Source organism: Eubalaena glacialis, chromosome 13, assembly GCF_028564815.1.
Source record: "Eubalaena glacialis isolate mEubGla1 chromosome 13, mEubGla1.1.hap2.+ XY, whole genome shotgun sequence".
Classification (NCBI taxonomy): Eukaryota; Metazoa; Chordata; class Mammalia; order Artiodactyla; family Balaenidae; genus Eubalaena; species Eubalaena glacialis.
Window position 1 is genome coordinate 56246174 of NC_083728.1, and position 16375 is coordinate 56262548.

Here is a 16375-nt window from a genome sequence, read left to right on the forward strand (position 1 = left end):
CACCTGCTCCAGCATGTGCCAGCATCTCTGCAGGGCCCAGCATGCAGTAGGCACTCAGGGAGTGTGCAGGTGGTTAATGAGTGACAGATGACCAGGTGGACATTGGTCTTGAAGGACTCAGGGTCGGAGATGGGACCATTCCAGGTACCAGAAAGGGAAGCATCCGAGCAGCCTTGTATAGGGAGACAAAGCGTGGTGAGGGGACTGTTTCCTTGTCACACAAATATGCGTGCCCTGGACTGCCTGAAACAGACGTGACTCTGGCAGGTCACACTTGGGCCACTCTGGAAGCTGCAGCCCTAAGACAGCTGAGGTGCCTCTGTGGCCCCAACCTGGCCTATCTGGGGGTAGGAGGTGTGAAGGTTGCAGATTCTAGGGCCCACGGTGGGCTGCAGGGGTTCTGAGGGAGCCCCTACCTGGGGTGCAAGGGGTCCCCCCTGGTTACACGGGGCTGGGGTGGGGGCTGAGGGGAGACAGCAGGCAGAGGCACAGCTCCTGCCTGGCCTCACCCACCCCAGGGGCAGGGGCCCCACTCAACCGCCTCTTTTCTGTTCTGGGGGCCTGGTAGGGGAGGGGAGCTCCCCAGGACTCTCCCCGCAGGCTGGGCTCTTTGCCCTGCCGAAAGGGGTTGCTGAAGCATAAGCGTGCCCCCCCCCACCCCCGCCAATTTCTGAGCCAGGGGTGGGGCCAACACAGGCCTGGGTGGAGGTTTGGGGGAGGGAATGGTTCCATTCCACCAGCCCTAGGTGGCCTCCGGCTCCGGGTCTCCCTGGGAGGGGCAGGTGTGGAAGGCAGTTTGGTCTCCTGCAGGCCCCTACCTACTCCGGGACAATATTCTGTGGGGAGTGGCTCCCCACCCACCTACCACCCACACTGGTCCACAGGCCCCAAACCCCACTTCAGAGAGCACACGGGGGTCTCCCCAGAATGCCCACCCACTGCCCCACCCTAAGGGCTGGCAGGTGGGAAGGGGTGTCACCCTTTGTTGTTGTTTTTTTTTGGCCATGCCACACGGCACATGGGATCTCAGTTCCCTGACCAGGGATTGAATCCGGGTCACGGTAGTGAGAGCCCGCAGTCCTAACCGCTAGGCTACCAGGGAACTCCCTCTGGTACTGCCCAGGCCTCTGCTTTGGGAGCAACCTCAGAAGGGAAAGCAGTGGGCTGGTGGGCCCTGCCGGCCTTGTCCACCTGGCAGGGCCCTGGGTTTGCACAAAGCCCAGCACCTGCGGCTGTGGGTGGGAGGGGAGGATGGCCACGCTGCAGGGTGAGGGGTCGCTCAGCCTGACCCCCAGCCCTGAACTGCTCAGCTCCCCTGTTTTGAGTGGGGGAAACCGAGGCCAGCCAGAGCCAGAGGCGGCCCTGCCTCCTCGCACGAAACTCTCCTGCCCTGTCCTGCCCGGCCCTGCCCTGCAGGGAGAGAGGACAGGCGCCAGCTGCTGGCTGCCCGCTGGGGCCCTCACAGCTGGGGACCAGGCTGACTCAGACCTGACACCCCTGGCTGAAGGGGCCAGTTTCCCGGAGGGGGTGGGGCAGGCGTGCTGGTTGGTTCTGAGAGAAGGGCCGGCGGCAGCACAGACACTGCTGTGGAGGCCTGTGAAGGTTCGACCCGGGAGCCCTCCGGGGCCTGAGGCCCCTGCAGCCCCCCAAGGCCCCGCACTGGCCCGGGGCAGTGTCATGGGTAGGGGGACATGGTGGGGGCAGGGAAGCAGGGGGGACATCAGAGTGGCTGTCCTCCACAGACTATGGCCTTGCAGACTGCTCAACCCCGCCTGGGGTCCTGTGGGACTCCCACCCACGGCAGCCTCTTGCTCCTTCTCAGCTTCGGTGAGTCATGAGGGCGGGTTGCCGCAAAACGCTGGTGTGCAGAGAGCACAGAGGGCAGCCGAGGGTCCTCAGGGGTTCGGGGCCTTAGGAAAGGCTCTACCTGCTCTACACGTCCTCTCCGGCTGTGGGCAGTGCCCCCCAGCCCCTTCCCGGGCAGGTGTCCCGAGTCCTGGGCAGGTGCCCCTGATTCCAGAGAAGTGTCCTGAACCTCCGCGGGTGCCTTGAGTCCCAGGCAGGCTGTTAGCCTTGTCTCTGCCCCCAGAGGTGACTGTGTCTGGCACCCCCGCTGCACCACAGTGCCCTGTGGGGTTGGAGGCAGAGGCAGGGTGGTGATGGGGGCACAGGCCAAACTGAGGGTGCCCATGGGACAGGTTTCTGCCTGCCCTGAGCAGAGGGGCCCCAGGAGGAGGATGTGGGAGGCCTGTGCTCCCTGGTTCGGTGTCGTGGGCTGTGACATCATAGGGTGAGGGGCCTAACCCTCTGCTTCCACACCCATGGAGTGTGCACGGGGCTGGGAGGGGCTGGCTTTGCCTCCTTCCTCCCCTGGGTGGAGCCCCTGCCATCCCCTCGAGCCTGGTGTCCCTTCCCCTGCAGGGTGGGTGCTACCTTCCAGGGCCCAGGCTGCAGACACGGAACTGGTAAGGCCCCTCTGGGGAATCAGGGGAGGGTTTTCTGGCCCTGGGTGGGGATCCTTGGAAGCCAGGACACTCGCGGCTCAGTCCCAGCCCTGCTCTGTTCTCAGGGTGTCATGACCCCATGGCTGCAACGGGACCTGTCCTGGCAGCGGCCTGAGGTGACCGTCATCCTTCCGAGGGCCCAGCAGGGCACAGAGAGTGAGCACGGTGCCCGGCTGCGTTGGGAGACTGTGAGGTCTCACCTGTCCACACCTGCAGTCCTTCCTAGCCACTTAGCTCATTCAATCATGACAATGCAGGAGAGTGAACAAAATTGCTCCATTTTGCTGATGGGTAAACTGAGGCCTGGAGAGTCATGTGGTGCCCAGGGTCCCAGCGCAGGTGCGGAAGGAAGAGGAGGTTGACAGGAGATGTCCAGCCCCCAACCCACTGCCTGCCTCTGCAGAGAAGGCCTGCCCCCCGGGGCGGAAGGCCCAAGTGGTGGATGAAAACCTTGTCTTCTACGAGGAGTGGCAGCTGGAGGCTTGTGTGGACGGAGCCCTGCTGGCCGCTCAGATGGACCAGGTGAACCTGGTGCCCTTCACCTACCAGCAGCTGCACATTTTCAAGCGCAAATTGGATGAGGTAGTTCAGGACTCCTGCCTGCCTGCTGTAGCGCAGTCTTCCCAGCTGCCCGGGGAGTGGCGGCGGCCCTCATAGTCCCTTCCCCCGGAAGGTCTACCCACAGGGGTACCCTGAGTCCCTGATCCAGCACCTGAGGTACTTCTTCCTTTGGGTGACCCCCGAGGACATCCACAAGTGGAATGTGACTTCCCTGGAGACCGTGAAATCTCTGCTCAAAGTTAGCAAAGGGCATGGGATGGATGCTCAGGTGACTGGCTGCGGAGGTGGGGAGGGGCAGGCACAGGGTGTGAGGTTGTGCAGGCCTGTGGGGCACAGAGTGTGAGGTGGTACAGGCCTGGGGGTTGCACAGGGTGTGAGGTTGTGTAGGCCCCAGGGGATATGTCTCTCCCTGCTCCAAGCCACTGAGTGGCCTCCTCCCACAGGTGGCCGCCCTCATTGCCCGCTATGTAGGGGGAGGGGGCCAGCTGGACAAGGCCACACTGGACACCCTGGCCACCTTCCCTGCTACCTACCTGTGCCTCCTCAGCCCTGAGCAGCTGGGCTTCATGCAGCTCAACGTTGTTTGGTGAGTCCTGGGGTCTGTCAGGTGTGGTGGGTGTGCTGTGCTCCGAGCTCACTGCCCGGCCCTATGCTGCCTCCTCAGGGCGACCAGGCCCCAGGACCTGGACACATGCAGCCCATGGCAGATGGCTGTCCTCTGCCCCAAGGCCCGCATCACCTTCCAGAACATGAGCGGGTCTGAATACTTCACAAGGATCAAGCCCTACCTGGGTGAGCCCGGGAGGACATGGGGGGCGTGATCCCTGAGGCTCCCCCTCTCATTGGGCAGCCCGCTGGTGGTGTGACCGGTGTTCAATGTGCCCTCCATCCCTCCAAGTGTGTGTAGGCTGAGACCCTGTGAGTTCTGGGCACCCCCAGCCTATCTTCCAACCCAGAGGGTCAGGTGGTCACCAGGCAAACCAGGGGCCCAGGAATTTCTTAGGAAAAGGGACTCTTGGTAAAGGAAGTGGCTTCTGGTAGCCTGTTGTCAGAGGGTGAGACTGGGGGTTGCTGCAAGGTCTCACACTTGGGGGCCCCTCTCCCCGTGGGCAGGTGGGGCCCCCACGGAGGACCTGCGGGCTCTCAGTCAGCAGAACATAAACATGGACGTGGCCACATTCAAGAAGCTGCGGAGAAAGGCTGTGCTGGTAGGGCCACGGAGAAGGGCAGGGCCTCTGGTGGGGCGGGGTCTCAGGAGAGGCAGCCAAACCCCCCTCCAAAGTCTGGAAGTGCCAAGGCAGGGTCTGTGGGTGGGGCAGCATGGGATGGTTTGGACAGTAGAGGACAGCAGCCTTCTGGGGAAAGGCAGGCAGACCCTGAGCCCTGTCTGGGGGCTTTGGCAGCCGCTGACAATTGCTGAGGTGCAGAAACTTCTGGGTGCAAACCTGGTAGGCCTGAAGGCTGAGGAGGGGAACAGCCCGCTGCGGGACTGGATCTCCCGGCAGTCGCAGGAGGACCTGGACATTCTGGGGCTGGGGCTCCACGGCAGCACCCCCAACGGCTACCTGGTCCTGGACTTCAACGTCCGAGGTGGGCTGGGGTGGCCAGCCGGGTGGTGTCGGGCAGAGTGAGGGGCAGGGTCTGAGTCACCTCTTCTCTGCGCAGAGGCCTCCTCGGGAGGCCCTCACCTCCTCAGACTAGGACCTGGACCTGTGCTCACTGTGACCCCAAGTCTGCTCCTGGCCTTGATCCTGAACTGAGCCCACTGCTGTGCTCTGGGAACTGGGCCCTGCCATGGAAACACCACCTGGCTGGGAGTAGGCCTGGGTTGTCTCTGTCCGACCCCGAGGGCACCAGAGCTCAATAAAAGAAGCCCTATCCCCCCTTGAAGAGGTGCCCTGTGGTGTTTTGAGAACTGGGTGGGAGGGCCCTGATGGCTGTGGCCCAGTTGACAGGGTTCCCTGGGTTTCAACCCCTCTTCTTTGCACTTGGAAAGGGGAGGGACTCCAGGCAGGGGGGCCCTCAGGGCCTTCCTGATGCTGTTTCCATTGTTGGGTCTCCCCCCAGGCCAAGCCAACACTCAGGGTGGCTTCTGGTGACACTGCTGCCCCAGGAGATGGCAGGCTGGAGTCCTGATCCTAGCTAAGAGGGTCTCTGTCCCCCCTCGGGCCCAGAGCAAAGGGACACAGGCAGGAAGATCACCTCGTCCTTTACTCAAATCAATTGGCGAAGTCAGTCCGCGGAAACCCCTCCCCAGCCCCAGTTCTTCATCTGGAAGAAGCCAGATGGCAGGGGCAGCATCTCCCTCACTGGCTGTGGCAGTGACCCTGGGCCCAGGTCCTGGGAGCTGGGTGTGGGCAGGCACTGGCCCTGCAGGCCCCTAGGATGTGGGACATGGCCAGGTCCCCTGGGCATGGGGCATGCATCTCGGTCTAGGCAGGCATCCAGCTCCACCTACCAGCCCCGGTTTTCCTGCAAGTGGTGCTGGGGCAGCGCTGTCTTTGGAGGCCACGGGGCAGGTGCCCTGTGAGTGGTTCCAGCTGGGCCCCGGGGTGCTCCAATACAGCAGCCACAGGAGGCCAGACGGCAGGGCCACAGAAAGTGGCAGATACCCCAGGTGGGCTGGTGGGCTGCCTGTAGGTGGAACATGGAAGGAGCACCCTTCAGTCCAGCTGGGAGCCCCCAGGCTGTCCTGCATCCCCCAGGCCTGGGCGGCCCCTGCGCCGGGCTCAGGGCTCACACCATCTCTGTGGGTGGGGAAGAGCAGTGAGGACCCCCATGTACAGTTGCTCTTCTGGGCCCCGACAGGGACCTCAAAGCTTCCCCACTCTCCACTTTCTGCTGCTCAGCAGATTTTGGAGGAAGTGTCCTTCACTAACTCAGCAGGCAATGCAGGGTGAAGCCGGTGTCACCCAGATGTCACCCGAGGAGGCAGATGGAAAGAGTAGGCCATTGCTGAATGAGATTGGGTGCAAGACAAGAAGCTAGTAGCAGTCGGGGGAGGTGGGGCACACAGGGCAGAGGGGGGATGGCCCGCTGGAGTGGGGAGGGTGGGTGCAGGCATACCTGAGCTGGGGTCAGTGCTCCAAGGCCAGTGTGAGGTGGGGACTAGATGGGGTGTCCAGGGTGTGGTGTTGGGGGTCCCAGTGGTCGAGTGGGTGAGGCCGGTGGGACCGGTTGGGTCCGTGTCCAGGCCCAGCTCGCCCAGGGCTGACTGATTGAGGCTGCGGAGCCAGGAGCTGATGGTGGGGTGGCTGTGAGCCTTCTGCAGGTCCCCCACGTTCTGGCCCAGCAGCGTCGTCACGTTGCCCACGCTCAGGCTCTGCGAGGGGAGCGAGGGGTCGTGGGCGGGGTCAATGCTTGGCCGGAGCGCAGGGGTGAGACCCGGCAGAACGCACCTGGAGAAGGGACCTGGGGCCCACACTGCCTGCACACCTCCGACTTTGGGGTGGGTGTTGGGGCCTGCAGACCGTAACCTAGGCATCCTCGGCTAGGCCAGCCCTGCCCCACCCCATGACGGGTAGCCCCCGGGCCCACCTGCAGCACTCGGGGGTTCAGATTGGTGAAAGTGTCAATGTCCACGGAGACGTTAGCCTGGGCCAGGTGCCGCAGCTCCTCCACGGGGGCACCGCCTAGGGGCGGGGCAGCGGCGAGGGGCGGGGCTTCCGGGGCGGGGCTTCCGGGAGGCGTGCCCTACGCAGGGCGAGGTCTCACCGAGGTGGGGGGGTGCGTGAAGCTGTAGTAGGCGTGTGGGGTTCTGGCGCTGCCGAAGGCTTCTCGGGCCTTGTCGTAGAACATATTCTTGCGGCTCTGAGGGCAGGAGGAGATGTCCAGGGCTCCGGCCAGACTGGGTGGGGGGTGAGGCTGATGGGCAGGCCAGAGGCCCCTCCTCCTCTGGACGCTGGGCCTGGCTTCCTCTTTCTGAACCACAGCTTTCCTCTTGCTCTCCGTGCTAGGTTCAGTAGTGTCTCCTCCAAGTTAACGTCCACTCAGAACCTAAGAATGTGAGCTTATCTGGAAATAGGGTCTTTCCTAATTGTAGCTGTAATCAAATTAAGATGTGGTCATACTGATTTAGGGTAGGCCTTAAATCTAATGACTGGTGTCATAAGAAGAAGGAAACTTGGACACAGACATAGTGGGAAGCCAGCTGTGACAGAGGCAGAGATGGGGGTGATGCAGCCCCGACGCTAGAAGAGGCAGGAAGGAGCCTCCCCTACAGGTTTCAGAGGGAGCCCAGCCCTGCTGACACCTTAATTTCAGACTTCTGGCCTCCAGACTGTGAGAGGACACATTTCTGTTGTTTTTAGCCACTCTGTTTGTAATCCTTTGTTACGGAGGCCATAGGAAAGAAGCTAATCACCTACGATGGCCTGGCCTGGGCCCCCACCGGATCCTTCCTTGGCCAAGGAGTGGAGGTGGCTCCGAGGCGTGGGGGGTGGGTTGCTGGGTGGGCTCACCAAAACTCCAAGGGCCGGATGGCCTGGATCTGGCGGGGGCTCATCCAACAGAGGTGGGAGCCCCCGATGGCCAGAAGCAGGGCACTGGTGATGGTGCCGTTGTGGTCCAGGAACTTCTGCAGGATGGCCTGCGGGCAGGGTTGGGGTCTGCAAGGCCAGGGTCAGTGGGGTTCCCCGCCCACCCCTACCCCCGCCCTCACCTCTGTCTGGTTCTCCAGGGCCCCGTCTGGGGCCAGCAGGGCCACGACCGTGTCCTTGGACGTGATGTGCCACTGGCCAATCTCCGCGCGGGAGTAGAGGTAGGCCAGCGAGGGGATGAGCCGCAGCTGCTCCTCGGGGACGCCGCCTGGGTAGACCTGCAGTGGGAGGCAGGTGGTGGTCAGGCCACACGGCCGGCCCGCCACCCGCCTCCCACTGCCAGTCGCTGGCGCACCTGAGCCAGCTTGGCCTTGACGACTTGCTGGCATTGGGCGGGCAGTGGGTGCTGCAGCAGGGGGTCCAGTTTGGCCCTGAGCACAAGGCTGCCCAGGCAGGACTCGAGCTGCACGCAGTCGTAGCGCACCAGGAAGAGGTCGTCGTGCAGCGTGGCCGCAGTGATGTCGCCACGGATGAAGGGTCTCTCTGTGGCAAGGTGGAGTGCGGGTGTTGAGGACCCAGCTGGTCAGCACTGCTGCTGACTTTGGGCCCCACCTCACTCCTAACCTTGACCCTTCCCAAGCTTGACTCCTAGCCAAAAACTTGGCCTGGACCAGACTGACTCAACCCTGACCTTGGTCTCAACTCCCAGTCCAGCCCCACCAGACTCTGACCACTCCCTACAACCTGGACAGAGACCCTGGGCCAAGCTCAGGAGGTCCAGGCAGAGGATGCCATGCCTCTGGTGACCCCACTCTGGGATGAGGAGCCCGAGCAGGGGGAGATGCGAAATCCCCAGGCCATGGTGGCCACGCTGACCTGTGTCCCACTTGGGCCGTGAGGGTACCAACTTGGCCTTGACCTCGAGGAAGCCAGTGCCGAAGCGCCTGGTATCACGCTGGCTGAGCTGCCCTGCCCAGCACGTGGCCACTATGCTGCCAAAGAAGTCCAGGCCCACGGCCTGGCGGGCGGGCCTGGAGAGTCCACACCCTGGGGAGGGCCACCAGGGCTACCTGTTCCCTCCTTCCTCCCCACAGACAGAAACTCTGTGATGAGGAGCGACTGGGGACAGCACTTGGGCATCAGAGTGGCTGCCGGCCGACCATCAGGCCTGGGCAGGCTGGTGGAAGGTTGGCTGGATCCCCACCTGCCTCGGGGCGCTGCCCTACCTCCTGCACCTGCATCCACAGGCTGGGGCTGATGTAGGTGGCTAGGGGTCCCAGAGCCTGCAGCCCCTCCAGGTTCCAGGAGCCAGGGGGCCTGGTGAGCGAAGGGGGCTCTGTGTCGGGCCCTGAGCAGCACCCAGACCCATCAGACCACCTGCCCTCCCTGAGTGCCGTTCCCAGGGCCTGTCCAGCAGACACTCTCCCACCCCAGGTCTCTGGGCACCCCAAACCCATACCCCATAGGCTGCAGGGTCAGAATGGGGTGGGAGCTGGGTCAGAGGTTAGAGGTCAGTGGGGCTGTGGACATTGATCCCCAGGCTGCCTCCTCTATCAGCTGGAGGAGGGGAGGCCTGGGCAGAAGGCATGGGCCCCCACTCACCCGAGCCTGGTCCTGCCGCTGGCCAGCAGCCTGTTGAGGGCGGCCTGCTGGGTGGCCATCAGCTGGGGACAGCGCTGCAGGTTCTGCAGCACATGGGGGTCTGCAGCCATGATGCTGGACGCATCCATGTCACACACCAGGACCCCGAGGAGCAGCAGGTCGGAGGTGCTGAGGCTCGGGCGGGGCCCTCCCTGCAGGACAGCAGGGTAGCATGAGCCTGGTCCCACTGCCCATCACCCGTCCTGTCCTGGCCTGGCTGGCCCACGGTGCCTACCAGGCAGGCCAGGGCCCTGTGCCGCAGGGTGGCCCTCTGGTCGGGCAGGTTGGCCAGCATCCCTGTGTTGCCCTGGGCGGCGCGGCGGACTAAGGCCTGGCAGTCGGCTTCCCTCACCTGTGTCAGGCTGTGGGAAGGTTGGGGGGCTGTCAGGAGGGGGGCCAACTGGGGGGCCTCTGAGTGACTGAGGTGTCCCTGGGGAGCACGCTCAGGCCATGCGGCTGGGCGCTGGGCGGGGAGGGGCACTCGCTCGTAGAAGAGCAGCAGGTTGGTGGGGTGGAGCTCAAAGTCGCCCTGCAGGCCTTGCTGTGTGGCCAGGTTGGCCAGGTTGGCCAGGCAGCTGAGCTGGGGAGGGCAGGCAGCGTGTCACTTCCTTGCCCGGCCGGGGTCTCGCCCAGCCCCTTTCCCTCTGCCCGTCTTAGGGTCCCCCACCTACCTCTCAGCCCCCGTCCCCACGTCCACCCGTCCCCTCCTTCTGCCTGCTGGCTCTCTGTCCCTGGACTTCATGTTTTCCTCTTCCTGCCTCAACCTCCACACGAGAACTGGCCTCAGAACGGGTCAAACCCAGCGTGAGAGCCCCCTCCCCTCTGGCATCAGGCCCTTGCCCACCCCAGCCCCCACTGCACCACATTGGCTCACTGAGGGTCTGCTTATCCAATGCACCCCTGCCTGGACGTCTTGTCCCACTTACTTGGCCTACTTTCGGGTTGTTTCAGATTTATTACTAATTTTATATTAATTTTATAATAAGACAAAATAATAGCTTTCCTTCCTTCCTTCCTTTTATTAAACTCAGGGACTGGTGACGCTTGGGTCAGCTGTGGGTCCAGGTGGGCTCAGCTGGCCCCTCTCACAGCCCAGGTGGAGGAGATGCCAGCAGGCTGGAAGACCCCTCGCCCTCGGGGAGCCCGGAGGACCTGCCACAGGTGCCAGATGGAGGCCAGGTAGGCAAGCCCTCACCAAACCAAGAACAAGAGGCAGGGGTCTGTGGGTGATTGGTGAGAAGTCCTGGAAACAGTCCAAAGTGGGCCACACTGGAACATCACCCAGGGGAGGGAGAAGCCCACCTCAGAGGCCGGCTTCCTGTCCGTCGGGTGACCTGAGAGGCGCATCTTGTGTCGGTTTAGAGACAATCAGTGCAGCTCTCCAGCACAGGGCTCTTGTGCTCAGGAGAGCTACTCCGTGTCCTGGCACCACATTCCTGGCCCTTGCTGCCTGGGTCCTCTGCCAGGGATGCCTCCCTTCCTGCCCGTCCCCGGGGCCCTTCTCCAGGGAGTCTGCCCTTGCCCTCGACACCCAGGCAGTCTCGGCAGGGGCCGCCGCTGACCTGCCAGGCTCCGAGGAGGACATGCTGCGTCTCCATCTTCCTGATCAGAGCGGCAAGCTGGTCCCGGGACAGCTGACTGGCCGGCTGGCACCAGAAGCCTTGCAGGAGGGAGGTGTTGGCACTGGGCAGAAAGGAGACAGACAGTGAGGGGCAGAGGGAGTAGGGGCCCCAGACTGCAGCATTTGGGGTGGAGGTCAGACTCCTCAACACAGGGTGGGGGTGAGAGACACAGGAGGTGTGGACAGCAAGGCTCTGGCTGCCAGCATATGCACACCACACATTTACCCCGAGGGCGCCCTGTTGGTGCTGGGCTCTGAGCTATGAGCCGGGCTTAAAAGTGGCCCCTCTCCAGACTCAGGGTCTGGTTGAGGCCCAGTTCCAGAGCTTGGGGCTCTGAGGTCCCAGCGATGGCTGAGGTTTTGAAGGGCACCTGTTGGGTGACTGCAGCCAGGCCTTCCTTGTGATGTGAATCTAGTAAGATCTGTGCACAGGAAAGGGTCAGGCCTCATGAGACCTTAGCCTGGGCCCAGCTGGTCCAGCTTGGCCTCCAGCCCTGCCTGATCAGTCAACTGATTGATCAATTGATTGATGGCAGATCAGTGGCCTCCAACCCCCACCAGGACAGAGTCTCAGTTTGGGACCTGAGAGGGCAGCAAAGCTTGGGGTGGAAAGAAGAAAGCTGAGAGGCCTCAGGACAAGAAGTGATTGTTGGGAGTTCCCTGGAAGTCCAGTGGTTAAGACTCCGTGCTTCCAATGCAAGGGGTGTGGGTTTGATCCCTGGTCGGGAAACTAAGATCCCACATGCCGCATGATGCGGCACCCCCAGAAAAAAAAAAAAGTGATTGTCTGCCGGGCCGAGGAGGGGGGACCCGGGCCCCAGCCAGCCACGATGGCCTGGGGTCCTGTCCCAGCCATGTGGGTGTGACTCTGATGAAGGACACCAGCTGCCCTGAGCCATCTCCAGTGAGTGACCTGGGCAGGCAGGGCCAGGCCCCCCATATCGGAGCCGGGAATCAGAGTCTTGCCCCGGCCATGCCTGGGCCGTCAAATGCAGACCCTGGGGATGGTCCCTCCTCACCCCCACCCAGGCCTGCCAAGGAATCTGCTGCGGAAACTTCATTGTGACTCTGAACCTGCACTCACCTGGCCCACAGGTTGGCCCTGCTGACATCCAGCCCTCCCTGGGTGGCACCCTCGGCCTGGGGATGAGAGCAGTGGGCAGTGAGTGACACCAGGAAGGCGAGGCCCGGGCTCACCAGGGCACCTGGAACAGAACAGGCCATAAGCATCTGTGTGGGAGCGTCCAGTGTGGGTCTCCCCAGGGCTCCCTGTGTCCCGGGTGGGCCTGTGACAGCCCCAATACAGAGTCCTTGGGAGCTCCACGGTGCTGGTCACCTGTGTGCCAGCCTGGGTCTGAGCGTGCTGTGTGATCAGGTGAACATGTGTGGCAGTGTGTCTACCTGTATACACAACTGTCTGATGCTGTATGCCTGTGCCCCTAATGGTATGTACAGGGGTGGTGGTGTATATATAAGTGTAGTGGGGTGTACATGTGTGGGATGGCATGCATGACTACACAGTAGAGCTGTGTGCCTGCTGGTGTGGCAGTGTATACACTCATGTGACGACGTGTTCGCATGTGTAGCTGGTGGCCTGTGACTGTGTGTCTGGAAGCATGTGCACACCTATGTGATGGTCTGTATGCATGCCTACCAGTGTCCACATGTGTGTACCTTCTCCCTCCACCCCCTGTGGCTCTGTCTTCACAGTCTGAGCCCTGAAACCCCTGAGCAGAGGGACAGGGGTCAGCTACCACCTTCTCCTGCTCCTCGGTTGCTCAGTCCCTTCTAGCCATGGCCCCCCTTGTCCCTGCCTTGTCCCCAACAGGACCCCCACCCACAGTGCCCCATCTGTGCCACCCCCCTTCCCTTCCCAGACCCCCAGTAGAGGCTCAGGAGGAAAGAGGGTGATCCTGCCACCCCGAGGAGCCGGCCATGGGAGCTGCCCCCCAAGAGGGGGAGGGAGAGTCATCTCACCTGCTCTGGGGCCCATGGCTGTGCGGTGCCCACTGGTCATCCTGGCAGGAAGGCACCGGGGTCACAGGCAGCGGGTTCGGGTCAAGCTGGAGAGGAGACAGGAGGTGGTGAGGCCGGGGCAGGGTACACAGGGGAGGTCACCACCCAGGGTCACACAGGACAGGTGCCATGCAGGGCAGGTGACCCCAAACCTTGGGCTGCAGCCGTGTCTCTTCGTCTTTCAGGAGGGCACAACCCACAAGCAATGTGTCTCTGGAACAAAAGGGAGCGGCAGAGGGGGAGCCAGGCCAAATCCCGGCTTTCTTATCGCAGGTCAGGGCTCAGGGGATCTGCAGCTGGGCTGCCGTGTCTCCAGTGGACAGCTCTCTCAACAGCTCGGGGGTGGGGGTGGGCGGCGGTCCCAGTGAGCCCCTGCAGCAGCTGGGGTGAGAGGCCTGCTGGCCCCCAACCTGCCCTGGTGCAGCCCTAGCTTCACCCCCACACCAGGCGGCCCAGGCAGCCCCCTTCCCTTCTCAGGGCCTCGGATGCCCAGTGAGACCTGGCCCTGGGCACAACCCATGCTGCAGCCTGCCAGCAGCCCTGGCCATGGTGGAGACCGAAACTGAGGCCTGGGGAGGGGGTTGCGCCAGGGAGCCTGGTCCACACTGCTGGCTCCTGGACCACGGCCTTGCACGGGCTGCTGGCTTGGGGCACCTGTGGGCCTCTGGACTCTGCATGGCCCAGGAGGAAGATGGGGGGTAACCGCCCCAAGTGGGGGCCAAGACGGAGGCTCAGAGGGGCTCAGCTACCTGCCCAGGGCCGCACAGAGGCCAGACTCACAGCTGGGGCCCTGTGCGTCCAGTTGGTCGTGGCTCACGTCCCACCCCCGCCCCTCACCTGAGCACCAAGAACTCTGTCTGTCCTAGAAGGAGGCTGCTCCAGGTGACGTGGTGCCAGGAGCTCCAGACACCAGTGGTCCCACCCTGGTCTGTGTCAGCCCCTGCAACTGAGCTTCGGGGCGCAGGGGTGGTGCAGGGTGGGGGCACCACGGTCTCCACTCACCTCCATGCCTCGCTCAGCACCCTGCCCTGCCGGCCACCCACTCCTGCAGTGACACCTGCCAGGCAGACGCGTAGGGGAGGGGCTGGGGCTATACCAGGTGATGCTGCCTTGTCAGCCCCTGGGGGCCCCAAGAGCAGCGGGCACCTGCTCCCCAGCCTCACAGGAGCGGGAGGCTTAGCTCACAGTTGGCAGCTGCCCAGCAAACACACCTCCCCTGGGGGGGCCTGGCTCAGCCATGACCTTGCCCTGAGGGTCGCACCTGCGTTTGTACACGTGCACACCTGCACTTGCCATGTGTGCTGGCATCCGTGTGTGAGCACACATGCACGTCCGTGTGCACCCGGGAGCACACACATCTATGTGCACACGTGCATGTGGTTCATGTGTCCCCTGCAGGGATCTTAGGCACACGTGGCCCCACTGTGGGGCCTGGGTTGAGTGACGTGTGGCGTGTTTCTGTACTGTGGATACTGGAGCAGAGCCGGCCATGTATGTCCACACGTGTGTGCACTGTGGGGCGGGGAGGGTGTGCAGGCAGCCTCAATGGGAGAGCTGTGCCTGCCACACATGTGGGCTGGTGCCCAGCACCCTGGGGCCCAGGACGGGGATGGCTCCACAGGGCAGGTCTCCAAGGCAGAGCAGGAGGTGTGGCTGCGGGAGGGTTGGGAATGAAGGTGCCCACAGACACTTCTTCCCCAGCTGAGGTGGGGTGGGCTGGGTGCCCCAGGCTGGCCCTTGGCCCCAGCTTTCACCACATCTGCCCTTGCTTGGCAGGGCCAAGAGGACTCTGGGGCCTTGAGCCCCCATGACATGGGTTCAGCCACTGAACAACTACCACCTGCATCAAGGACCACACGTGCCCATCGAGCCAGCCCCGCAGACAAGCAGAGGTGCTGACCCTGGGGGACCGATAGCTGGAGGGACCAGCCGAGGATCGCTCCCCGGCCCCGCAGACAAGCAGAGGTGCTGACCCTGGGGGACCGATAGCTGGAGGGACCAGCCGAGGATCGCTCCCCGGCCCCTGGATAGGCCCCCATGGGAGTCCAGCCGCAGCATCTAGAGCTGGAGGGCACCCAGAACTTGTGGTGACAGCCCCTCTGCCCTGAAAACTGTCCAGTGACTCCCCGTCCAGCTGGCCCAGGATGGGCTTCCAAGGGCCCCTTGGCCACCAGGAGGGCCAGCTCAGCTCCATCTGGCAGGGTGTGTGGCAGTGAGGCCAGTGACCCCCAGGGTCTGGAGGGCGGGCGGGGTCCAGGGGGCGGGTCCCATTGGAGGGGGGCAGGCTCACCCTGGGCTCTAGCACTGACCCCCTGAGGCTGGCTGGTCAGCTCTGGAGCGCTCGGTTTTGGCTGAGGGCTTGCTGGAGCTCTGGATGCTGAGGGGTCTGTGGGGGTGGGATGTCACTTGGTGGTGGGGTCTCCACCCACCCCAGGGTCCAGGCCTGGCTGGAGGACACTCCCCATAGGCCAGTGAGTGCAGGAGGCCAGATGCTGGCTGCCCCATTTGGGTTTGGCCTCTAGGGAAGCCCCAGGCCCCGGGTGGACAAATGACCACAGCAACAGAGCAAGTGCTGGGCTGTAGAGAGTCACACCCGTCCCCACCTCTGTCCCGTACTGCTCGTGGAATCCGGCCCCCGCCAGCAGCACAGCACAATGCTCGCTGTACACACGAGGAGACTGAGGCCCATGCTGGCTGACGGCTTGTCCCTGTCCACACAGAGTGAGCAGGGGCAGGATTGGGCCCTGCGGCTGGGTTGGGCACTTGGGTGTGCTCCTGACCTGCCGACATTGTGCCCCCTGGAGCGTCACCACTCATGGGCTGCCCCACAGTAGGCTGTGGGGGGCAGATGGACTGGGGGGACCCCATGTCCTGGGGCCAACAGGAGAGGCGGCATACCTGTAGGGAGCAAGGTCGGGATCTGTGGCCCTGGGGGTTCTCAGAGGGGCTGACAGGGCTCTTCAGGGGGAGGAGCCAGGCTGTGGGGAGAGGGGAAATATACGTGGAACATCCCCGGGGCAGCTCCTACCCATGGGCCTCCGTCGCCCTTTCATCCTGCCTTCCCTCCTTCCGTGGCTGCCTGTCTGTCTGTCCAGTCTACCTGTCTTCCTGTCTGTCTTGTCGCTTGCTCTGCAGGCTCAGCCCATGGGCCCTGAGCCAGGCTGTCATGCCCAGGTCAGTGCTCTGCGGCGGGTCACGCCTGCTCTCCGCTCTACCCCAGGCCCCTCCTCAGCCAACTGGTCCTACCCTGCAGACCGTCAGTCAGGGTCGTCCCAAGGCCCCAACCTGGCTCACCTCCTCAGGCCATTTGGCAGTAAGCAGGGGCTGGAGCCCCAGGGCCACGTGGTGGCGGTGGCTGTGTGCTCCCGTCCCTGTGGCCGGGGTCGGGGGTGGGGGCCCTGGAGGCTGGGTCCTGGCCCAGCCGAGACCTCTGGCTACAGAAGGGTGGGGATGGGGGTGACCCTTGGCCCCCTGGCCTCACCAGCAGCTTCCTG

The 16375-nt window shown here is 63.5% G+C and overlaps 2 protein-coding genes across 2 annotated transcripts; one reads left to right on the top strand and one right to left on the bottom strand.

The window, feature by feature from the left end:
- Nucleotides 1–1745: 1745 nt before the first annotated feature.
- MSLN (mesothelin) lies at nucleotides 1746–4914 on the top strand. Its single transcript, XM_061209163.1, has 10 exons — nucleotides 1746–1827; nucleotides 2422–2465; nucleotides 2570–2660; nucleotides 2908–3086; nucleotides 3178–3333; nucleotides 3509–3651; nucleotides 3730–3857; nucleotides 4179–4273; nucleotides 4469–4655; nucleotides 4731–4914. The coding sequence occupies exons 1-10, from the start codon at nucleotides 1746–1748 to the stop codon at nucleotides 4823–4825; spliced, it is 1200 nt and encodes a 399-aa protein (XP_061065146.1). The 3' UTR covers nucleotides 4826–4914.
- Nucleotides 4915–5257: 343 nt separating this feature from the next.
- LOC133102814 (mesothelin-like protein) lies at nucleotides 5258–12882 on the bottom strand. Its single transcript, XM_061207868.1, has 15 exons — nucleotides 12843–12882; nucleotides 11950–12070; nucleotides 10807–10927; nucleotides 9730–9824; nucleotides 9480–9606; nucleotides 9206–9396; nucleotides 8830–8920; nucleotides 8480–8621; nucleotides 7959–8146; nucleotides 7726–7881; nucleotides 7526–7653; nucleotides 6793–6912; nucleotides 6603–6708; nucleotides 6132–6387; nucleotides 5258–5699 (listed from the first exon to the last, which is right to left on the bottom strand). Exons 1-15 carry the CDS (start codon nucleotides 12880–12882, stop codon nucleotides 5446–5448), a joined length of 2136 nt encoding a protein of 711 aa, XP_061063851.1. The 3' UTR covers nucleotides 5258–5445.
- Nucleotides 12883–16375: the final 3493 nt, after the last annotated feature.

Excerpts from the sequence above, each read along its gene's own strand:
- LOC133102814 (XM_061207868.1), bottom strand. The coding sequence starts at position 12,882 with ATGACCAGTGGGCACCGCACAGCCATGGGCCCCAGAGCAG. Across the intron at positions 12,071-12,842 it reads AGCCATGGGCCCCAGAGCAG|GTGCCCTGGTGAGCCCGGGC; the intron begins GTGAGATGACTC and ends GTTCTGTTCCAG. Across the intron at positions 8,622-8,829 it reads TGTGGATGCAGGTGCAGGAG|GCCGTGGGCCTGGACTTCTT; the intron begins GTAGGGCAGCGC and ends CCCGCCCGCCAG.
- MSLN (XM_061209163.1), top strand. The coding sequence starts at position 1,746 with ATGGCCTTGCAGACTGCTCAACCCCGCCTGGGGTCCTGTGGGACTCCC. Across the intron at positions 2,661-2,907 it reads GGCCCAGCAGGGCACAGAGA|AGAAGGCCTGCCCCCCGGGG; the intron begins GTGAGCACGGTG and ends CTGCCTCTGCAG. Across the intron at positions 3,858-4,178 it reads AAGGATCAAGCCCTACCTGG|GTGGGGCCCCCACGGAGGAC; the intron begins GTGAGCCCGGGA and ends CCCCGTGGGCAG.